We start from the raw sequence: 25079 nt of genomic DNA, 5'->3' as shown, positions 1-25079 counted from the left end.
GATATATAATGACTTCCTAGCATGAATCAATCTGAGCATACTTTTAAGAATTTTGTCCAACTTACTGTTGGGGTTTATCTTTTCCTTATATTTATCAAGTTCCCAGATTGCCTTAGTTTAAACTGGTGTTTAAAATTTAAATTCTCAAGTACACTCAAGCATGATATAATAATACCATCATTGCTAACATAAATTTTCTTGAAAAGGCAGGAACTAGAATAGTCTCCCCCAACCTCACACCCTTCCAATTCAGTAATGGATGCTGAAACATTTACATCCAATACTTTAAATACAACATGCCACATTATACCGTAATACCTGAGATGTTGTTAATCTAAAACTTTCCTGTAATAGAGTAGAAAACATAATGTCTGAGAAGATTACAGTATATACCAAAATTGTATCCAGGACTCAAGTTGTACTGAACACTTCGTACTGTAAGAAACTAGTTTTGTAAAGAAAAAACATTTTAACACAAATGGTATGTACAATTCAGGTTTATAATAGGGATTTACTGTAGTCATAACTATAGAAAAGATTGTGTATTTAATAGCATTCATGATTATGCATTTCTCATTCATTCTAACAGAGCTGTTTCCAAGCTAAACCTTAGGAAACATTTGGAAAAAGCTGTCTCATGCAAGGAAAGTCTGTTTTCCTGCAAAGGTTAGTTGGCCTTATTTTTAGTTTTCCAGTGTTATTTCCATTTTTGCAAAGGAAGTGCAAAAAGAACTGCCAGTACTAGAAATTAAATTCCTTATGTACAGATCTAATGATACACAGCCAATAATTACAGTTACATCATTAAAGCTAGCACCAATCTGGCATTTTCAGGAGCAATAGCACAAATGAAACAAATCCCTGCAGAACTCATATTTTAAAAGGTACTGGAAAAGTTGGATATAAAATCTAGTTAAGATTATAATTTAGCTAAGATAAATACACTTACTTGGATATTTCTTTGAATTTAATCAAACCCACATCTAAGAGGGTTTCACTATTATGGCTATAAGCTGTTATTGTTCATTGAATCATAACTTATGATTTAGTTTTATTCTAAACAGTATTTTATTTCATATGCATGTAATATATCTAATATATATTTCAAGAAAAACTCATGCTTGTTTAAACAGACTGTTGAAAACCGACCTTTTTGCTTTTATATTTCTTTTTAAAACAAAGAGGTTTAATTATTTATTTCCAATAATTCCCCCAATTAATTATAAAATGTACCTTTGAAATACTGTTTACCTCTCAAAATAAAATGTACACAGGGCATGAGTCTGAATTCTCTCCCAAGCTTGCTTCCTTATAGATATGCAAGAGCACCATCTGCTGAACACATCACTATATTTTTGACTAAATATTGTCTAACCTTTCTTAGGAGTAGATATAAAAAATAAATAAAATCAAAAGAACAAATGGAGTGGTAAAAATGTAATAGTCTAAACATTAATTATAAACAAAATTGATCTATAAGCCAAACATCTGCTCATGTATTAAAATGCCTGTTACAACTTTATCATAAAGAAATGGGATTTGTTTGAAGCTATCCCTACTAATAATTTCATTTGATAAGGTTGGACCAAAACAACAGTAATGACTATTTATGTCACTTTACAGTAGTAATGGCTGGATAATGCTATGAGAATAATTAAATCAGTGTTGAAGAGATGGTCTGAGACAGGATGTAAGTTAGTAACTCTTCTGGTTCCAAATGGAGAACATGAAGTCAATTCAGTGTGATTATCCAATGATAATTATTCTGCAAATACAATATACATAATTTTAATAATTTGGGGATGAAAGCCACCATACTAAATCAGGAAGGGAGAAAATTCTTTCTTCGTAAAAAAAACTTAATAATCTTTCCATGAGAATGTTCTACAGCCCTTTTGCCCTATTTTCCCATTCAATACTCCACTATTTGTATTTTTTTTAAAAAGCAAAAAAAATCATACTGTAAAAGTCCCTCCTCCTTCATTAAATCTTCAGTCCATTACTGTTTTCCTGTAACGGTGTTAAAGACAAGGGAATAAGCTCTTCCTATAATTCCTGTAAAAATATCCAATATACAGGCTACAACTCAAGATTTAAAATTATACTGAGTACATAAAGTGGAAACAACTGACATGTAGCACAATTTCAAGACTACACAGAAGTCAGCCCTATTATTAAGTTCACTAAAATTTAGGAAAAGGCAAGCATAGTCTCTTGATGTCTATTGGCATATAAATAATATAAATTGTAGATAGCATCAAAGCTTAAGGCTGCAATCTACAAATCTAGGATTAAGCCCAATGAATTCAATATGAACTACTTCTGAGTGGAATGGAATGACTGGAATTATACCTTTATAAACCAACACTTCTTTCCTCAAGTGTAAAGGTTTAAAATAATCTCCTTAAATTTGAATAAAATAATATGTATGCTGTATAATATTCACTGAAAATTAAAAAGTTTATAATTTACATTAATTGCATGAAACTCTGCACCTTGTTTTTCTGGAATCTTTAGAATTATGTTTGAAAATTTGAAAATATTTTCTTTTTAATTCTAAAATAGGTTATTACATATTTGGGGATTGAAAGGAAAATATAAGCTTGGAAGTACATAGGAAGAATGAATCATATCCATTGGAGGGATTAAAATTTATGAAAGTCTTACACTAATTTGGTTACCGTATACGTAAAGACATTCTCTTAAACCAGAAAATAAATCTGAATATGTTTCCTGAATTAACAAAAGTATTATTTTTTTTGCTTTTCATCTGAATGCAATAATTCATATTGAGAATTTTATTTAGGCCGATATTAATAGGAAAGAGATTTTATTTTAAAAGAAATTACATGGCACAGTTAATTAATCAAAACTTTTGTTCTATTAAATTCATGTGTTTTGCTTTGGGGTGTCACAGTATGGAGCATTGTCTCGCAGCACGTCCTTTCTTGGTAAAAGCCCTGGAAGAAAAAGACATTAATATTAGATTTTTCATACTATTGTTTAAACAAAGGCAACACTGTTTCTAATACTTTATAATGGAGATTATAGAATTAGAAGCATTATTTTCTACAAATAGGAATCTGTGAAATTATAAACTAATTACAAACACACATATTTAAATGTTCTGCTTACTGCAAAGATCATATTCTTTATCTGTTTGCCATAGTCAGGTCATGGCAAAAAATTCCATATTTAGTTAAAACATTCATTCACGTATTAATCCAAATGTTATTTGTTTCAATTGGTGGTGGGTTTCCTGAGTTTGAGGCAGGAATTTTTCTGGTCATTTCTGGAGATACCATTTCAGCAAGTGACAGCATCTACCTGGGCTTGGAAATTAAGCAGAATTGGGCCATACTTGGTTCTTGGATGGGATAGAAACGTGAAAACCACAGCTGTAGGGCAGTCTAAGAAGTTAATTAAGTAAATAAATCTAGGAAGAAAGAAGTGGCAGACCATTTCTATGCCATTGTATATTTATGTTATATGATAAAGGGCTGAACTCTGAGATCATCCTTATCCCCCTTGTGTGTGCAGATATTGAATCTGTGACTTCTTGCCCAGAAAGCAAACACTTTATTACTGAGACACAAAATCCTATAAGTACTGTAGCTAGTAATGACTAGATGAATGCAGTAATCAATTACTTCTTACTTTTCAGTAAAAAAAGCCAAATATGATTATTCAGTATAATGGAGAACAAATGTGGCATGTTGGTTAAGGTGTCAAACTAAATCTGTAGACATCTCACTTTGTGTCCAGTCTCAGCCATGGAAGCCTAAGGGGTGTCTAAGGGATTGACATGCTACCACTGGTGTCAGTAAAAGATGTTTATAGAATGTATAGCAGCTTTTAAAAAAAGGGCAAATTTCCATGCTACAGATCATTAAGAAAATGCCAACAGAAAGTTATGGTGCCTTCACATCTGGAATTCTAGTTAAGGTTTTGATACAAACTGAATCTGTACCTATTTGGAATTAAAAGAGGTTTAACCTGTTTGATATTAATCATAACATTTTGTATTTTACGTTGCAAAGTTGCAAAGATCTCACATTCCATAGGAAGTACCATAGGGTAGAAAAATAGAGGAAACATATACATTTTATTGGAGGGGGGCTTTTCAGATATGCATTATTTAATAATTCATTAGATACATTACAAAAATATATTATTGGAAACATTAATATGTTAAGATATTTAATTATTCAAGGTAGAACGTTTCTATTAAAAACCAATTTTGTTGGAATTAGGAAAACAGAAAAAAATTGATAGCTTATAAGAATTTTATAACTATATACTGATATTTCTTCAATATTCCACTATTCATTAAAGAACTACTTGAAACTAATATCAACCTGCCATAAACAGAATATATTGAAATCTGTAGAATTTCTATTTAACATATTAATTGAATTCTGAAAGATGATACTGTATAATTATCACATGTACCCCCTCTATCTATGGTATATATATTTATACCTAATAAATCAAATACACTGTACCAAGTTTAGCTTCATATATGTAGTACTCAATATTAAACTGATTTATAAAATTTGCAAGGCAGAGAATCTTTTACTTACTTATTTTGTTGGCATCCACATAAACACCTTGTAGGACACATGTTCTAAGTATAACTTCCACATCTGAAGCTAATTTTATAAGCTGGGTGGAGTTGGGAAACAATAATTATTCACCAATATATTTTGCTTCCTAATCATTCATGAAAGAACAATGAACTTTACAAGTTCATTGTACATTTCGTAACTGAGATTTTCAAAGGATGTTTATCTTTGATATTGACATTACTATTTATATTACATATGCTTTAATAGAATACGGATAAAGAGATATTCATCATGGGGTGGAGATATAATAATAAAAACCCTGTATTTTCTTACAAAACAGTGCAAAAGTGATCTTTTCAATATATTTCCTTTATAATCACCAAAGAGTGCCTGAAACTATCAGTTTAATGATTTTTGACATCTTTCATTAATTTATACTGCACCTACCACTACAAATCATTACAATGCTATCATAATGCTCCAAACAAGTACTCAAGAGAGCTATCAACTAGATAGCACTAAAAAGATCTCACACTTTATTAAAATTCAAACCCACAAAGCAGGAATATACTACTTGATATACAGATAGTAATTACAGTTTATTATGATTTCAAAACAGTTATAATTTCATCATTCCATCAGGTTCATGAATAATTTGACAGTATTCCTCCAAATCTAAATAATTATCTGCATGAGCCAGCTTGTAAAAATATCTGAGTTACTGACTGAAAGAATAATAACCCGTGAAAAAATATGCATGTGTTTATTTTAGCTATCAGTTTTCAATCAGCTAAGATTTTGTGAAAGCTTCATAAATTCATTTTTTTTACAGCTGAGATTTTAATGCTGTTGAACACATGAACACTTGCTGAATTTGACAGTTTTTTTCCCTTCAGGCAAAAGAAACTAAATATCAGTAATTCAAGGAATTAGAGCTGTTCCAATTTTAAGAGAGAGAAAATTACAGAATAACGGAATCTACTATGCCGATTTCTGCAAGAAGACTGTGTCAAAGATTAGTTCATTTAAAGGTGTCCGTACACATATCCTGCATCCACATAAGAGAGCTTGTTCCTGTTTTACAGGCAATTTATTATTCTTTTAAACAGGTTTTTCAGAGATGCTATCTCCCTAATCTCCCTCTTTTTCACCTGTCAGATAACTAGCATTCATTTATAAATGGTGGCATTTTTAGGAAAAAATATTCAGTGAGCGGGGGAAATGTTTCTGAAATGGAACAAAAAGAGCTTATTCACTAGACACTGGTGACAAAATATAATACTTATTAGCTCATGAGCTAATAAATTTCAAAGTAACAGTTTTGTCAGGCAGGAATTGATAGTAACATATTCTGCTAAATAGAAAGGTGACAAAATTGATCCTGCTTCAGGATCTTGATTGATTAATGGTCAGATTAAAAAAAGCCTCTAGATCTATTTAGCCATGCTTTAATAAGAAAGAAGAAATTGGTTTCATTAGAAACCTAGCTAGCTCCTGCAGAATTCCAAAAGCTTAAGGTTTAGTTCTCCCAATATGGTTTATCAAAGTGCCAGCAGGAACTTCTCTTATTGGCCTCCAAGCTCTAAATCCTATTTTACGTTTCTTTTTTAATATGCATATATAATATACATATACACATTCATTAAATAAAATAAAAAATATTTTCCAGAACATTTCTATGGAGGCATTCTTTAAAAATAAAAGTGATCAGGATTCTGGTTCAATACTCTTTCTGCCTAAAGACAGAAAATTTTCAAAATGAGTGTGTAAACTGGAAAGTTTGGGGGGAGGCAAGAAAGGGTAATAGGAATCATCTAATCCATTGTCTTTTAGTAAATTGTATGACTGGCTATGACCATACCACCAGAGTGGTCATTTTGCGGGAACGAACATAGCATATGTTTAAAATTCAAAAGTACCTACAAGTAGTTCTTACTTGCTGATTGCCTTGTTCAGCATCCCTCAGTCATATAATTATGATTTGTAAGCATTATCCTGTGCCTGACTTGTGTGGTCCCTGTAGCTGGAACATCAGCGAGATTGGAGAGGAAGGGTTTACAAGGGACTAAGGAGGCACACAATGGGGAATAAAGTAGGTTATTTGTTTATGGTGCTCATGGCTCCCAGCCCCAAACATATTGGGCTGCCACCGCCACCACATTCCTTCCAATGCACATTCCTTCCAATGCATATTCCCCACTGTGTGTCTGCATAGTCTTTTATAATCCCTTCCTCTCCAATGAATGTAAATACAAATATTAATCTCCTTTTTGCTAATTATCACACCACTGGAGTGAGCATTCCAAGGGGCAGGAAAATGTGAAATGGAAAGCACAATCTTAGTCATTTGATTTCCTATTTAGAGACCAATTTGCTTAGCAACAGTTGTCAGTCCTGTGTAATACTAAATAAGGACTATCTGTATTAGCTTTAAATGTTAGGAGGCTCTAGACTATTCTATTTCAAGCTGCAATAAAAATGTTGCAAAGTATAGAATTCTAAGAAGAAAAATAAAGTAACTGTTATCTCTGCTCAACAGCTGCTTGTTCCTAATTCATCCTTGATTATTGCTTTGCACTATCTTTCCCCTTGAATATGAAGCATAGAAAACTATCACCATAAAACAGAGATTTAGCCACTGACTTTCAAGCTGTGGTTTCCAATATAAATATACAGATTACATGTATTCTAGCAGTTTCACTGTCATTTCTTTTTTAGAAAACCATTAAGAAAGGTAATTTTACAGAAACATTTGCAATTGTTTGCTAGTAATATCCGTCCTCATTCTGTTCCTAATCTGCTTCATATAGTTAATACAAAATTAAACTTAGTATATTTTGTAAAAGTTAAGCTAGCTTAAGTTGCAATAGCAGAAACATTTTCTGTGCAAATACCTCAGCTATTTTTTCAGGAGAAGTCTCATTTTTATTATTTTTGAATTCTTCATTTATCTTAAGTCTTGCAGCTAGATTAAAAAAGAGAGAACAGGTATTTTTAAAAAATGTGTTTATTCAGCTTTTTGTTACAGATAAAATAGGTTCTTCTATAAAAATTATTCCCATAGTATGATATCAGAACCTTATGTGCTAATCTGAAAATATTTAAAAAGATGTAGTCTGTTTCCCCAATAGTTAAGTTACAATATACGATATTACAAAATGTCAATAAAAGTCCCAAATGCAAGTTAAAAACTATTCCTTTGCAGTACTTTGAGGAAATTGAACATGAAAAGGTTAATAGAAATCAGTATTTAAAGAAAGTTTACCTGAAATATCACAAACCAGTATATTACTGAGGAAGAGCCTAATGCTGGAAAAGATTGAGGGCAATAGAAGAATGGGACAACAGAGAATGAGGTGGCTGGATGGAGTCACTGAAGCAGTAGGCGTGAGCTTAAATGGACTCCAGAAGATTGTAGAGGACAGGAAGGCCTGGAGGAACGTTGTCCATAGGGTCGCGATGGGTCGGACACAACTTCGCAGCTAACAACAACAAAGCTCCTATTTTTCAAATGTGGCATAACGTGAACAGAATAAGAGGGTCCCAACTTCCGGTTTGCTGAGCCAGCCGACATGGACATCTGGAGGACGGCTCTCATCTTCCATGTCCAGTTTCGCATTGCTGGGGGGTCCTAAAAGGGCCGAAGTCGCCCTGGAGGGGTGACCAGCAAGAAGGGGCTTTTGCAGAAACGCAGGGGAGCCGCAACCCCCATTAGTCCTGCATTACCTTCGAACCGGCGGACAAAAGACCGGCCATAGTAATATGGCTAGTTACTAGGCTGCAGACAGCCGAAGTCAAACTTACCACCAGGCAACATTAAAGCAGCATGGAAGAGACGGTGGTAAGATTCCTCTCTTATACCTTAATCTTCTTCTTTTCACCTAAATAAGGTGCTAAGTACCTTCCCCCCTGTGGAGAGGGAGGGGGGAATTCAACCCTCCCTTCAAATAAGCGGTGAGCAAACTCAGGGGTGTTTTTTAAAAAAAAATGTTGAAAAAATAAACGGACTAAAAGAAAAGAACTTTCAAAGCACTTCAGTGGCTAAGCCTGAAATTGCAAGCTGACTTTTTTTTAAAAAAAAAATTAAGAAAACATTTAAGAAAAACAAGATAAGATTAACCTTGAACACCAGATGTGAAACTCCACCATGGAAGAGTTTCAAAAACAAATCTAAGCTATGTGGGAAATATCCTACCAAACCTATCAGTTCCTTTCTACAGATGGCGATGAAATAAGAGCTTTTGGAAAAGAATTAGAAAGCATCTCGAAGAAACAAACTCAAACTGTGACTACAACTAATATTTTATTGTGACAGAACTTAACAGAAGAAAATACAAAATACTTAACAAAATACATTGGCAGAAGAATTAACAAGCAAAGACTTTTGAAGACCAAAATGAGAAACAGGTGGAACAAAATTTATTCAGTCCAGGACAATTATATCAAGAGGTGAAAATAATGAGAAGATTTGGCGCTTTCAACAAACCCCTCAACCCTTCGAAAATGGAGACTGGAGGGCTACTTCAATATGATATAACAACACAAGAATGCTTTGATGACCCTGAGGCAAAGAAGCGAAAAATGACATGGCAAAGGAAGAAAGCAAGAATAAGATTGAAGAAATATGGACATACTTAAGAGGCCTGAAATAGATAATACCAAAATAGACAGGATTGTACTTGGATTACGAGAGACTGTTTTGATGAGTAGATAAAAATACTAAAAAAAAATACAGATGTATGAATACTAACATTGCAATACTGAGCTCTTTAAATGAAATGGATTAAGATGTATATATGTTAAGAATGATACAATGTAACTAATATATTTGGATGTAGTGACATGAAAGGATATATTAAATGTTGAAATGGGAGAAATTTTGGTTAATTTTCAATATGTGGAAACTATAAATGAGAAATAAGAATATTATATTGTCCTCCTCTTTCTCCTCCTTGCAATTGGTATTCTAATGACTACCATTCTTATATTGTACTATTAACTTGTTGATATGGAAATGAGATAAATAAGAAGTGTATTTACATTACTAGGTATCTGAGAAAATTGTGTAAAGGGAAAGGAGGTTATTTAGAAATATGAAAATGAGAAACTTTAAATGTTTAATTTTAATATTAATGTAAAATTAAAGCTGGAAAATATATTAGGTGTTTTGATATCTTAAAGATGGAATGTTAAAATATAAAATATACCAAGGTATTGACAAATATAAGAAAACTATTAAATGACTGATGGATAGCAATGAGAAGTATGTTAATTTAGATAAGAGATAATATGTACTAAAAGAAACAAGAGAGGAAATATTGGTTACAACAATTTGGAGATTTGTAATAATATGTATTTGTCTGAAATGGAACTATTGTAACCCAGACACCACATTGCTTTTTAAAGATACTATTGTAATATTGGAAAATTAATAAAAAAAAATTTTAAAAAAAAGAATAAGAGGGTCCCTGGTGCTCTCTGAGCTTGGTTATTTTCTTGCAGACGTTTCATTATTCAAACTAGGTAACATTATCAGTGCTACAGGGAGCGAAATTTGTTCTGATTTTATATTCCAGTGCAGGGGTGTCAAACTGCCGGTCCATGGGCCGGATGCGTCATGTGTAAGCTATGCCCACCCCAGCTCAGGCAAAGGGGAAAAAAGTCACGATATGTTGCGACACGTCACGTGACACACGCATTTGACATCCTTGTTCTAGTGGCTTGCCTTGTCAGTGTTGACGGGAGTGGTCTTGGTGGTTCTTTGTTGCTGTGTATTTGTGCATATCTAAACAGTCCATTTGTTGGGATCCCTTTTAATACTACAAGCTGTACGAAATGCTATAGTTCTTTTTGAGATGGGACAAAACTCAGCTATACTGTGTTTCATTCCAGTTCAGAATTACTTTCTTATCTTGATGACCGATTTATTAGTTACTAGTTTAAAATTATAACCCATAAAATTAGTCGAATTGGCCTCCCTCAAGATTGCCTATTTTTAATGGGGCATACTTCGGTTTTTTGTTTATTAGACAAGGGCTCTAGGATATAAACTCATAGGACTTGAGTAATAAAGCTAATTTACCCTGTTTTCCAGTTCATTTAGAAATGTATTATCAAAACAATTAGTGTAAGGACTCATAGTTAACCCACATAAATCATAGTTTAGGTTTGTGTGAATTGTATACTGTATGATCTGAGGCAAACCTTTATTTATCCTTTGTTTTTTTCAACCGGGCTTTTCAAACCATGTATATAAAATTTTCTCTTATCTAAATTTAGGCCTAATGTAGCCAAACTTTCAGCTGCCAGGATTAGATGCATGAAAAACTTGTTTCTGAATGATTTGTTTCCCATGTATTGTTTTCTTTTTTATTAAGCTTGTTCTTGGGTCCTTTGATTGTAATAAATTTTCATTCAAGTTAATTTTTCCCTTATTTGCAGTTTATTTATTCCAATGCATTTATTTGGAAAGCAGAATAACTTAATGTTGTACATTGAATCAAAAGCAAAATATGATATTGAACTCATGAAGCAGAAAACCTGGATGAAAAGTCCAGTTTTCCTTTTTAAAAAAAAATCAGAGGAGAAATTTTAATGTATCCATAGCAAGGATGAGAAATCAAGGTTTAGAAAATATAAATACATTGACTGATGAAACATGTTCTCATCTAGTATGCATATGGATGAAAAAAGTGAGCACTTCTTAATATGAAACACCTGCAAATTTCTGTTTTTTTTCCCCAGTCCCCTTTAAAGTTGCAGTGAAGAGAAAAACTAAATTCTTGTTCCAGCAGCCCTGCTGTAACATTAAGGTTTAGAAAACTCTTCTCCAACAGCTTCTGGGTGGTGAAGCTAGTAAATCATCTTATTACACATATTTGATCTGAATGCATGAGTGCCAGTTTGAGGTTAGCCAAGCAGAGTTTGCCTCTCTTCTGACTGAATAAAACTTTTTTAGGTCATAAAGTAAGAATTGTAAATACATTTAAACTTTGTATCTTTTAAGATAAAACACAGAAAGACTGAATAAGCAGTGAAGCAACTACAATTCAACACTGGTGAGATTTTATAAAGAAAAAACAAGGGACTCAATGCATATACAGAATGTATACCGTTCCAAAAAAAGCATAGATGCTCAAATACAACTACATGCTAGAATTAATAATCATACCTTAAAACTTTATTTTTAAAAACTATGTTTTTAAATAGCTCTACTGGGAAAAGGATTGAGAATTTGTTCCTTCAGTTCCTTTACTAAAAAAACACAAGAATTCTTACCGTCTAAGCTTCTGGTGTCACCTTTGAACACATTTTGCCTTGTCCTATGTAAAACCTTGAAAACTTTCAAGACCTGTAAATACAATAGAATGTTAAAAGTTTTACATTCTTATGTTTGCAAGAAAGCACCATTTGCTCAGTTAAATTTGAAGTAACCATACCAAGGAAACAAATATAGAAAAACTCCAAGAAAAAGCATTTAGACATAGGAGAATGAAATGAAAATGATTCCTAGAAATGGCAGCTGATGTAAATGCTGATATAACTACCGTATTTTCCGGCGTATAAGACGACTTTTTAACCCATGAAAATCATTTCAAAAGTTGGGGGGTCGTCTTATACGCCCAGTCGTCTTATACGCTGGAAAATAGTACATAAATCAATCGAGCGCCCCCGTTCTTGCAAAGCAACTTCAAGCCTCCTTAGTCCAGTCCCCCCTCCAACGTGACTCTCCCTTCCCACCCCCAAGAGCCTCTCAGCCCCTTCCCCTCCCCCTTGCAAACGCCAGACCCCGGGAGCTCTTGCGTCTATTCCAAAGGGTGGGTGGAAGGAAAAGCCCCTTTCGGCTCTGGCTTGGCTGCAAGTCAGCGAGCCCGGGAAGGCACGCCCTCCCCTCTCACTGTGGACGAAGCAGGGCAGGCTGGCATCTGGCGGGAGCCGGCAGGGCAGTCCTGCGCACGCACGTGCTCCCCGGCTCCTAAGGAGTCCTCGGGGAGCCATTTATTTTTTATTTTATTTTTATTCCATTTATATCCCGCCCTTCTCCGAAGACTCAGGGCGGCTTACAAGCTTAGCAGTAGCCTTCATTCTATGTATATGCCTGCTTATTAGGGCTTTCACACACACCCCAAGCGGCATTATTACAAAGTCAGCTTATTGCCCCCAACAATCTGGGTCCTCATTTTACCTACCTCGGAAGGATGGAAGGCTGAGTCAACCATGGCAGGCGCCTCACGCTCTTCCCTCTTGAAGCAACATCGGCGGAGCCGTCCGGCGTCGGGCGGGAGCCGGCAGGGCAGTCCTGCACACGCGCGCACTCCCTGGCTGCTAAGGAGTGCTCCTTAACAGCCGGGGAGCGCACGCGTGCGCAGGACTGCCCTGCCGGCTCCCACCCGACGCCGGATGGCTCCGCTGATGCTGCCTCAAGAGGGAAGAGCGTGAGGCGCCTGCCATGGCTGCCCGAGGACTCCTTAGGAGCCGGGGAGCACGCGCATGCGCAGGAATGCCCTGCCGGCTCCCGCCAGACGCCAGCCTGCCCTGCTTCCTCCACTGTGAGAGGGGAGGGCGTACCTTCCCGGGCTCGCTGATTTTCCGACGTATAAGATGAAAAATCTTGAAAATCATCTCAAAAGTTGGGGGGGTCGTCTTATACGCCCAGTCGTCTTATACGCCGGAAAATACGGTAGCAACCTACATTCCTCCCTCTAACGTGGATACTGGTATGTGATACTGGTATGTAAAAATCAGCAGAAAAGACCATAATATGATAGGTAGTATAATCATAAATTCCTTGCCTGATTCTTACAGTAGATAGGCAAGCCTCCAGAAAGTGACAGGAAAATTGTTAAAGAAGATATTTTACAGGTATTTCAGAAATAATATCTGACATAATAAATATTTTTAAATTTAAGTTTAAAAAGGTTAGATTAGCTTTTATTGGTCTTCTGGAAGGGTCTGAAGATTTTACTTTTCCCTTTTTCCTGGAATCTGGTAATGGAAGTGTGGAGCCTGCTAGATAGTTACATCATTTAGCACATTGAACTGCATGCTTGCAGATTATGAAAACCATAAAAAGACATAGTTTTTATTCTTTTAATGTATTTAATGTGTTTTTATGATTTTGGTTATTTTTTTAATGGTTTTCTATTTTAACTTTAAGAGCTGCCACATATTTGAGTTAGGCAACATATAAATATATAAAATTTAAAAGAATATGTTAGCTAAACTTTTGATGCTAGAACTGTGAGAGAAAGGTATTGGAAAGTAAACACTGCTTAATTAAAATATAAACAAATTAAACTAAGAAATTTGACACTGTACTTCGAAAATGCTTAAATGTGTTTGGTAAGCTGTTACACTACTGGCTTAATTAAAATAGAGAGAGACATCAGTAATAATATCATTTTTAATACAGAGAATTAGCAGTAAGAATTCTTATAACACTTATTTTTGCAAACCCATTTTTCATTTATAGAGAAATAAGTGGAAGATGAATTTTTAGAAAAGTAAAGTTACTGTTTCATTCTGACAGAGGAAAGAAATATATAAACATTCTGTAACTGGTAATACAGGATACCAGCCTCTTTGACTAGTGGAATCGGAAAAATTCCCATAAACATACCAAGAGGTTGGCAGAAAGACCAAAATACACTAATGCCACTCAAAATACCCTCGTATCATCTTAAACAGAATGAATACTGTTTTATAGGAAGAAATAAAAATATCCTTATGAACTGAAATATCATCAAGGAAAAACAGTAAACACCAGAGTAAAAAGACAGATTTATGGCTTTTTTCTTTTCTTTTCAAAACTTAACATTTTTAAAACATGTACAGTTAACAGCAATTCCATAGATGTAACTTTCCTGTTCAAAAGAGGTACCGCCTGCTGTATTTCTGCTGGTTCTATAACTATTAAGAATACATGAGTTTAGGAGACAAAACAAAAAGGGCAATAGCTTTTATGGGAGTGAAGCAATAGACATTTCATCCCATTCAATGCATAATCTATGCATTCATTTAAATGAGAACCAATTTGGTGCAGTGTTTTAGCCATTAGGCTAGAAACCAGGAAAATGAATTCTAGTTCAACTTAGGTATGAAACCAGCTGGTGACCTTGGGCCAGTCACTCTCTCTCAGCCTTAGGGAGACAGTAACAAACCATCTGTGTAAATCTTTTCAAGAAAACTACAGGGACTCCAGGCAGTTGCCAGGAATCACCCCTGAAGCACACGTGCCATTTAAAGAGGAAAAAACGGACTAAAAGAGTGGCTTGCCAAAGACCGTGTGAGAAATTTAGGACTAAATACATTACACTGAACTGTAACATGGTGTATTAGGTGTGTTGTGTGAACGCAGATGCAAAGTGGTATGCAATAGGGCTCTACAGCATTTTGGATGATGGGAAATTGTAATCTAATGCAGTAGAAGATCCAAGGTAAATCATAAGAAAGCAGAAAGTAATTCTAAAAGAAATAAATAACTTACTATCCTTTGAACATCACAGCATAATCACTGGCCTTATTACAATCTCACTTTCAGGACCAGATTATCCGGCAGGTTAAAAAAATCAAGGAAGTTTTCAAGGATTCATATCTTGTATGCATAATTTGAAAATCAATTGGTCATAGTAACAATGTCACAACAGAACGCAACTAATGAATGTTACTAGTTTCTGGGCAAGATCTGTTTTAATTTCTACATATTTTAATCTTGTATATGTTAAATTTTAGGTCATGTAGTATGGCTTATTTTAACCGTGATGCTTCCGACACGAATAAACAAATATAATAACCATGTGGTCAGGCAGCTTAGTAAGAAAATCAAGAAAAAGTGGGATACATCTCTTACACATTGATGTGTACTATATTCTGCATGTACTCCAACTATAACGCATTCTCATATGGCTCAAATAATGTTCCCAGCCCAACAGCAACACCGCATCTCTCGCCCCAAAACAGTATCTTGCCTGCGAAAGTACATCGGACCATCAACTAACCTCTGCCCTTCGCATTGCTGAAATCGCTGCTCTTGGAGGAATCCCTATTGTAGAGATTTCCGGGAGGAACAGAGCCACGCCTACCAGTGCACGTTATTGGTTCTATGAGAATATTGCCTCACGACAACGACAAATCAGCGAATGGGAGGAGGAGGAGGAGGAGGAGGAGATAAAAGATAACCCGAGAGCTATACATTTAGAATAGCATTATGAAAGGGAAAGCGGGAACAATTTTTGCAGGAAAGGAATTAGTAGCATCAGCGTTCCTCTAATGTTGCTCAACCTCAGCAGCTTTTAAGATGCATGGACTTCAAATCCCAGATTCCCCTAGCTAAGCCGGCAGTTGGAAGCTGGCTGGGGAATTTTTGGGAGTTGAAGTCCACACATTTTAAGTTTCTGAAGTTGAGAAACATTGTGCCAGGCACACACACAAAAAATGTGTTAACATAGAATTTTTTTTTGTTTTCCTTTGCTTCCAATTCACATGTCACGGAAACAGTAGAATTGTCTGATGCAATGCTAGTTAGAGAAACATTAAAATAACATTGATTACTATAGAAGGTGAATAAATGACTGAAATGAAAAGGCGACATTTATAAAGCCTTGTAATAATTTATGAGAAACGCTGAACTCATTCAGGGCATTTTTCCCAGAAGTTTTTTTTTTAAAGTTTTTTTTTTAAAAAACCTGATTTTAAAAGTAAAAAAAACACAACTTTATTGCCGCATCATACGATTGCGCCTCTGACTTGCTGTTCCTCGGGAAAAGACGCGAAGGCGGAATAAAATGACGGGCAGGCGAATCGACCGGTAAAACGAGTGGCTCTATCAGCATCTTGCCGCTTGTTTCCCATCTTACGCTTGCTATTGGTCAGTTCGAGGGGGGTGGGGCCGGGTTATAGAAGGCCCGAAGGAGAGGTGGCCGGCCGCTAGGCGCTTCTCCTGCAGAGATGGCTGATGAGGTTTGCAGGGCTCAGGCGGCTCAGCCGGGCGGAGACACCATATTCGGAAAAATCATCCGTAAAGAGATCCCCGCCAAGATCATCTTCGAGGACGAGAAGGTGGGGAAACGGGGGCGACTTCGGAACTTCTTCCTCCTCCTCCTCCTCCGCTCAATGGCGAGCACGCGCTTGCATGGCTGCGGCCATAAATCAATTGGCCAGATCTATTTGCCTTTTTTGGCCGCAGTGCCACGCTGAATCGGCATTCGCATGATTTCGAGCCATGCTCAGTGGCCGCGTTGACGGGATCGTTTATCTCGTGGCCTGTGGGTGGAGTGCCAAGCAAAGCGAGTGCCTCCCTCTTTTCCCTCTTCTCGCCAGGGTAGACTGTCTTTGCATTTGGGGGCTCTATTTTTCCTGCCTCCTTTACCCCTCATCCTCCCCCTCCCCTCCCCCCCAAAACGACAAGGCGGATAGGTTATCTGCAATTAATGGTCCACCCTGAATCTTACGTGTTCTATTCTGAAGATTAAACTTCTTAACATTGTTTATAATGGCATAATCCTAACCAGGCAGGAATCAGGGCTCTTCCTCCCCCACCATTATAGTCTGTTCTCAATTACTTAGATAATTTTCAACCATTGGGCCCCTGTCTCTGCAAGGTGTTTGTATAATTTAACATTCAGCTAGCCTTGCAGGAATATTTCCCCCCATATGTCCTCATTTGTTTCACCCCAGATGAATAATGAAAAGAACAGGGAACGCTATTTACTACTTTGCACTTCAGGAGGAAAGGTGCAATATAAATAAGCAAATAATTTGACTTTTTTTTCCAAAGCAACGACTGATAACAGGTTTTGGACACCTTTACTGTACTCTTGGACTAGGTTTGACCAAGGGAGAAAACAGTGATATATTTAAAGACAAAGTAAAATGGTTTCACTGCTTTGCTGAGGACAAGCTAAAAAAAGATATGCCAGAACATATTCATTTGCATAGATGCAAATAAAGAATTATCTATTAATGACCAAATCCAGTTATCAAATCATTTGCTTATTTATATTGCACCTTTCCCCCTGAAGTGCAAGGTAGTAAATAACATTCCCTGTTCTATTCATTATGCATCTGGGGTGAAACAAAACTATGAGGACATGGGGAAAAAATATTCCTGCAAGGCTAGCTGTATGCTAAATTATACAGTGCAAAGACAAGGGCCCGATGGTTGAAAAATATCTAGGTAATTGAGAACAGACTAATGGTGGGGGAGTAAGTACCTGATTTGTCACTTCCCTTTAAACCCAGGAATAAAATAAAATAAAATTGGTTTGCACCAATTTTATTTAGGATTTCCTTAGGGCTTCTGAAGACATTCTGATACTTTCCACTTTATGGCTCTATTTTGCCTACAATCTTGTCTGTATTCACAGTTTATGATTGGAAAAAGTATTTTTGTTCTGAGCAGGGTTATTTTTAAGGATCCCAGTAGAACTACATTTTTAAAAAGTTGTGACTAATTCAACAAATCCATCTTACAGTCCGCCCTGTGCGTTCCCACAGAGAGGGCCTCCTCAGGGTGCCTCCGGTCAGGGAATGTCGACTGGTGGCCCCCAGGGGGAGGGCCTTCTCTGTGGGCGCTCCAGCTTTATGGAACCAGCTGCCGGTCGAGCTCCGGACGGCACCGGACCTTCGCTCCTTCTGACGCGGTCTGAAGACCCACTTATTCGAACAAGCTGGCCTGGCCTGATGGGGGGATTTTAGGGTTTTTAATGGGTTTTTATACTGTATTGTTTTACTGGGCGATTATTTAATTCTCTTTTTAATTTTTGTATTTGCTATTTATATGTGCCCTGTTCACCGCCCTGAGTCCCTCGGGAGAAGGGCGGTATATAAATTTAATAAATAAATAAATAAATAAATAAATAAATAAATATTTCTCACAGTCTTCATGTCCATAACTCCTAATCAAGTTTTGCTTGAATTGTTAATTGTATTTTAAAATACTATTGTTACTGAGAGGAGAGGCCAGCATAGGATAATATTTCATACAAAGTAGGCCAGCTAAAAACTTGTTTTCAGTTCATATGCTTATTTATTTTTATTTTTATTTTATTTTTAATTCCATTTATATCCCGCCCTTCTCTGAAGACTCAGGGCGGCTTTACAAACTTAGCAGTAGCCTTCATTCTATGTATATGCCTGCTTATTAGGGCTTTCACACACACCCCCCCAAGCGGCATTATTACAAAGTCAGCTTAATTGCCCCCAACAATCTGGGTCCTCATTTTACCTACCTCGGAAGGATGGAAGGCTGAGTCAACCTTGAGCCTGGTGGGATGCGAACCTGCACTAATTGCAGGCAGCTGGTGTTACTTAAGGAGGCATTAGCCCACTGCTCCACCAAGGCTCTTTTAAACTTTATATTCATTTTATAAAAGCTATTACTAAAGTGGTGCCTTTTTCTATTCAGTGCCTTGCGTTCCATGATGTTTCTCCACAAGCTCCAACTCATTTCCTAGTGATCCCTAAGAAACATATTGCTCAGATATCTCAAGCAGAAGATACCGATGCAGCTGTAAGTATTGCAAAAAAAATATCTTTTTATTAAATGGCCAGATTTTCAAAAGAAAAGTTAACTTAAATTAAAATTTGAGAGATCTGAAGAAGGATGGTATGTTTTGGTATGTTTTCTAAACCAGCAAAAGCTCAAGAGTTTTAGTTCAATGATGTAAGGTGATTATATTATACGTGCAATACTAACGGACATTTCAGTTTTCAAGAGGTTTTTTTCAAAGCTTTAAGAAGCATGAATTTATTTGAAAAGAACAAAAGACTGCCCCAGATTACTTCCATGTTTGTCAACAAAAAACTATTTTCTTAGCTTATAGGGGTGGGCGGGGGCAGGAATCTATTAATAGCATGAGGAGAGGTGAATTTCTTGGAGAAGTTAGGCAATTTTTTTTCTCATTTTTCATTTTCATTTTTAGGTTTCTGAGATAACATGTAAGTTAAGCATGAGGATCCAAAACTTGAATAGCAATTCTTGTTACAAGAACATTAATCAATTTCAGCATAAGTGTCCAAACAAATTGGAATATAGTAAAATCTGGATAGTTCTTATAGGTATAGAAATTGTGGCTGGACAACTCAGTCAAACTTTATTGCTTTGTAGTAACTGTGAAGACCAGTGCTATCATTGTTAAGTTTCTACACAAAGTTTATTTCGATTGCATATTCTAAACAAAGTTTATTTGATTGCATACTACAGTTATAAACATTTAGAATTTCTGTAAATAATACAGTGCAATCAGACTTAACTTTCTATTGTTACATTTTCAATATAGTCTTAGGGTAATTGTACTGTGCTGTATTCCTATACAGTAGCAGCAATGGGTAATATATTTATTAATAGCCTCTATTAATAATTAATAGCCCTAAGCTAAGAGAACAAACCCATCAGGACAAGATTTCAACAGTCCATCTGCATTTAAATGACAAAGGCCACTCTTGAAGAAGCAATTCCACATTTTATACAGAGACACCCGCTGGTTTGAAAAGAGGGGTCAAAGAGGCCATCTATGTCTAAATTAATCGGTCCTCTCTCAACAGAGGAAGAGGTATATGACATCATCATCTTCAGTCTACAGCAGGGGTGTCAAACTGCCGGCCCATGGGCCGGATGCGTCACACCGTAACCACATCCACTCTGTTACCGGCAACGGAAAAAGTGATATGTCGTGACACGTCACGTGATGTTGCGAGTTTGACACCTCTGGTCTATAGCACAGTCCTTTAAACTGTTCCAAGAAGGCTCCACACCCATTCAAAATACTCAAGTGATCCTAATGACACAGATAAACCTCTAGGTGGCCTCAAGGACCCTCTAAAAGAATGCAAATGTCCGACTGTCTCTTACTTTTCCCAAGCCTCTTACTTTTTCCAAGTTTGTCCTTGAATGGTTTTTAAAAGTTAGTTATAAAACCTCCAATAGAATATGAGGGAATGTTGCTGTGAGAGTATAGGTTGCATCTTCTCTAAACATTTTTTTACCAGTCTAAAAAAAGGAAGAACTAGGTTTCACCTCCTCCCCTTTTTTTGCTGTCATTTTTCTGAGCTAATCTTCAGTGTAACGGTAAGTAAATCTGCTTTAAAGAACATTTGAGAAATGACTGAATACGCAAGCTGCTTTGGCCCTTTTATACTGTATGTTCCACACCTTGGGTGATTTTCCCACTTTTGGTGAGTTAAAACTGTACTGTATACATATACTCTTGATACCTAATTTGATTTTGGTTTGGCCATTCTATGGAGTCTGTTTTTTCCTTTTTTGTCTTAAAATGCTGTGTTTTGGTTTTCTTTTTCAGCTTCTTGGCCATTTAATCATTGTGGGCAAGAAATGTGCAGCTGAATTAGGCCTGAGCAGAGGATATCGAATGGTTGTGAATGAAGGTCCAGATGGTGCCCAGTCAGTCTATCATGTGCATCTCCATGTACTTGGGGGACGTCAGATGGGCTGGCCTCCAGGCTAAGAATGGGAAGAAAAGTGTCCTCAGTCTGTTGAATAGACCCCACACTTGTTCTGTCAATAATACCAAAACATTAATCTTTGTGGAACACAGTTATAATTTTGGCCATAAGTCAATAAAGATTAAGCTTAATGGTTCTTTTTCCCACTTTCATATTATCTAACATAAATTTGTAGAGTCTGAGACTCTGCTATATTCGGCTCTTAAAAGCTGTGGATGCAGCCACTAGAAGCTTTCCAAGAGCTGTTTCTAAGTTGTAATGTTACTACAGGTATGTTAGAAAAGAAAGTGTGAGTTGTACTGGGAGTAATCACATGTTTAAATTTTAATCTTTTTTTTCATGGTATTTGTTAAAGCAGAAATGCACAGGAGTTACTTTGAAAGTAGCATTTTATATGCCTGGATGTTTTCCTTTTGCTTCTCAAAATACTGTTGTTTGCTGAGACTAATGCAATACCGACACACACACACTATGAAAAAAACCAATATATTCTAAAGTGTAACCAAATCTTTACATATTGAGTTAACAGTGCAAGGGGGTGCTACTAGGACAAAAGGAAGCAGCTTTTTTTTTACTCCTCTGTTAATGAGCATTTAGAGGCTTGCCAAGCTTCCAGTGGTAGCTATTTTGTAATTAGACAAACTCCCTCTCAGAGCATCCAATTCTGAATGCCCCCAACATGCTCAGAATTCAAAATATCCACCCACCCAATAGGATTTAGCTATTATGGATGTGTAGGTAAATCAAAATGCCATTTCAGATTAAAAGAAAGATGTAACCATGTGCCAAAGATTATATGTTGTACTGAAATTGGATCCTTTGATCTGCATCTAGAATAATTTTGTTCTGTACATGTATCAAAACTCTTATTAGGGGCACAAGGGATGTAAGAATGAAAACAAAACCCAAAGATGTTGATGGCAGCTGAGCATAGAGTCATAGACTTCAGATGGGTGGCCACAGAAACTGAACATTAATTTAAAATACGGATGCGGAAGTGCTGAAAAGAATAGGGGGATGGGACAGCTGGTAGGAAAAGGGTTCGAGTGATACCCCTGTAATAAGGAATAAGCAGACAAGCTAGTTCATCAACAGTGAGTGAGAGAAAATGGCACTGGCAAAGTTAGAGGGGTAGATGGCCAGTGGAATCTGTTGAGACAAGAGGGAGAACTTGCAACAGTTTTGCCTTATTCCATTAAATCACTCCATTATTTTTCCATCATTTAAAATTAAATGTTCATTTTATTAGTGCCATGATCTGAAATCGTTGAGTAGAGTCTTTGGAACTCAGTGCTCAAGGTTGAAAACATATTTTCTGCTATATTTGAAATAATTCAAGATTGCGTTTATACAAGATTCAGTTTGACTATAGTAGGGAAGCTTAAAACAGTTACTTATTTTTTTGAGATGAAAATCAAAAGGATGATAAACAGATGTTACTTCTGCAGAGTTTTAGTTTTAACAATTCATTATGAATGGTTTATTAGACTGATGTCCCACTTCAGGAGTATTCTCTCCAGTTTTTTCTCAACAACAGCTAATTTAGTTTGGGCTGAAAAATATTCATTCACCCAAAGTCACGAATACACATTCAAATTTGCAGAAAGATTATGCTTTTAACTATACATGGAGAGGTTGTGGCAGCTTCTGTTTAATGTTTGAAATATACAAATTGACCAGGTGTCTAAATTTCTGCATGCAACTATGATGCTTGTGCAGCAGTTAAAAAACTGGAGAAGTTTGTCTGTGCATTGTTACTGAATAACCTATTTTTGTAAGTCTGCACTTTATGTGATAGTATATTAGTCTGCATGATCATTAATTCATTTGCAAAGGTTTAGTACATAGACAAGTAAAACAGGATTATTTTTTCACAATGGGGAGAAAGAAATGGATTGAAAATGCCGTTTGCAGATGGCAAACAGAAAATAATGGACTTCAAGTCAGGCATGGAGATTGAGAGTAAATGAAGAGATCCGTTAAACCCAGTAATTGTAATTAGAAGCCTGAGCTAGTAATAAAAATATTCCACTCCTCATCCCTGCCCAGCCTGGACTTTTCCTTATCTAAAGAGCTTGGGAAGAAATGTGTACAATTTTTGCAGGTGTGTTCTTTTATATGTGAATTACTAAAGGTGTCAGAGATGGCCTGCCTTGGACACTGCTTAAATTTGTCCAGATTTGTCTAATTCAGGATACCAATGAACGAAATACACAGTATGCACTGCTTGTTTGATCATAAATTATTGAGGTCATGGCAAATAATTTACAGAAATACTGAAAGACATCAAACAAGGAAGCCCCAAACAGACAAAACTGTCTTTATGGCTATGGAAAGTAACACAAATGAGACAATGCCGGTTGCATCAAAATGATGAAAAAAGGATCACAACATCACATTGCAAATTTCTCCCTTGGCACAGATACATACATTGGCATCACATACAAAAAGAGCAGAAGGCATGCCACGGCACTTATTTCATCATTTGCCTGTTCCCCACAAATTCTTAGGAAATTCAATAGGAAAAAAGGAAATTTCTGTTCTTAGATATTTAGGCTTACTTAGTTATGAGAACCAGTTTGGTGGTTAAAAGCATTGATCTGGAAACTAAGAGAATGTTCTTATCCTAGCTTAAGCATGAAGAAAGCTGATGAGTTTAGGTGAATGGCTCGCTCAGTCGTAAGATGAAGGCAATCGCAAGCTATTTCCAAAATTTTGTCAAGAAAATTGCTGGGATTTCTCCAGACAGTTGCCAGGAGTCAAGCCTGTCTTGAAGGCTGAAAAAAATAATAATTGGCCAAGAAAAAATCAGTTGTGTCTAAGTTTATTTGGAGGAGACTTTGTTAATAGTGTAATGATAAGACCAGCATGTGGAAAGCGCGTATCAAGTTCCCATGTTCACTAGTTTTATTCATTACCACATTCTTAACCCAGCCACCTGAAGATCTAGCAGATGCTGAATGTTAAATATTTTTGAGGCTTCTGGTGTGCAAATCTACTCTGGCTAGTTTATATCTCGCAAACCAAGAAAATAGCTCAATTTTGTAATTTTGTAAAAACTTCATAAAAAATAATTGTGACTAAGTCTGCAGGACTTCAAGTATGTCTCAAAAAAAATTGTGAAAATGAAAATTTTGGATGAAACGATACAGACAGGTTGCCTGTAATTCTGAACGAAAATAAATTATAAATGTTATAATGGCATCAGTTACTTTGAAGGGGAAAAGAAAATGTTTTAATTTTTAAAAAAGTTATATTAATAAACAACAAAGACTGGATAGAATCAATGATTTTTTTTCCAAAACAGATCAGTTAGGGATGAAGAAGATGCATAAAATGCAATTTTAGGTGTCCATTTTGGAAGCCATAATGCAAAGAAGAAATTGTATTAAAATGACACTTTAATGCTAATCATGTCAGGGAACCATATTTCCATTAACCATATTAACTTTTTTAAAATTAAGAATATTTTAATTTGCTTGTTGTTCCCATATAGGAGTTGTGCTAAAACATCAGAATAGCTCTTTAAATTTATTCAATTTTATATATGATATGTTTATAAAACAACAAAGCTTAATTTACTTCTTGTAGTGGCAGAATTTATCAGCATGTCTAAGGCGTTGTTATTTCAGATTGACCACACGAGGGCAGAATAAGATTAATTTTTTGTGGTTCTCTAATGGAATTTTCTTACTGTAGTTGCAATTTGCACAGAAACTGAAACTGGAATGAATAGTCTTGAACAGAGGTCCCCAACTTTTTGAGCACCAGGGACCGGTTTCGTGAAGAGAGGTTTTTCTGCGGATTGGAGGGGGCGTGGTTTCATGTACTGCCTGCATCTCGTGAATGGGGCTTTGCTTGTTTGTGTGGACTGGTTTCTGGCATGCTGTGGCCCAGTGCCGGTCCATGGACCGGGGTTTGGGGACCCCTGGTCTTAAAAATAGGAGCATAGCTGAAGAAACAGACTACACATTCCAGCAAATGACAGAAATTTCACTGGAGAGTGAATGCAAAAGACTATGAGTAATCTATACTAGATAGAATCTTATT

General features: G+C 36.1%; 2 protein-coding genes across 2 annotated transcripts; one reads left to right on the top strand and one right to left on the bottom strand.

The window, feature by feature from the left end:
- Positions 1-2647: 2647 nt before the first annotated feature.
- LYRM7 (LYR motif containing 7) lies at positions 2648-15621 on the bottom strand. The gene is made up of 5 exons (XM_081317031.1): positions 15566-15621; positions 11847-11919; positions 7463-7533; positions 4584-4665; positions 2648-2960 (listed from the first exon to the last, which is right to left on the bottom strand). The coding sequence occupies exons 1-5, from the start codon at positions 15578-15580 to the stop codon at positions 2890-2892; spliced, it is 312 nt and encodes a 103-aa protein (XP_081173157.1). The 5' UTR covers positions 15581-15621; the 3' UTR covers positions 2648-2889.
- An 840-nt stretch (positions 15622-16461) lies between these two features.
- On the top strand, positions 16462-23097 carry HINT1 (histidine triad nucleotide binding protein 1). Its single transcript, XM_081316246.1, has 3 exons — positions 16462-16625; positions 18973-19077; positions 20867-23097. The coding sequence occupies exons 1-3, from the start codon at positions 16515-16517 to the stop codon at positions 21029-21031; spliced, it is 381 nt and encodes a 126-aa protein (XP_081172372.1). The 5' UTR covers positions 16462-16514; the 3' UTR covers positions 21032-23097.
- The last annotated feature ends 1982 nt before the right edge of the window (positions 23098-25079 follow it).

This window comes from Vipera berus (genome assembly GCF_964194415.1).
Source record: "Vipera berus genome assembly, chromosome: 2".
In the NCBI taxonomy this organism is placed as follows: domain Eukaryota; kingdom Metazoa; phylum Chordata; class Lepidosauria; order Squamata; family Viperidae; genus Vipera; species Vipera berus.
Note: the sequence above shows the minus strand (reverse complement) of the source record. Positions and strands in the feature narration are given on the sequence as shown.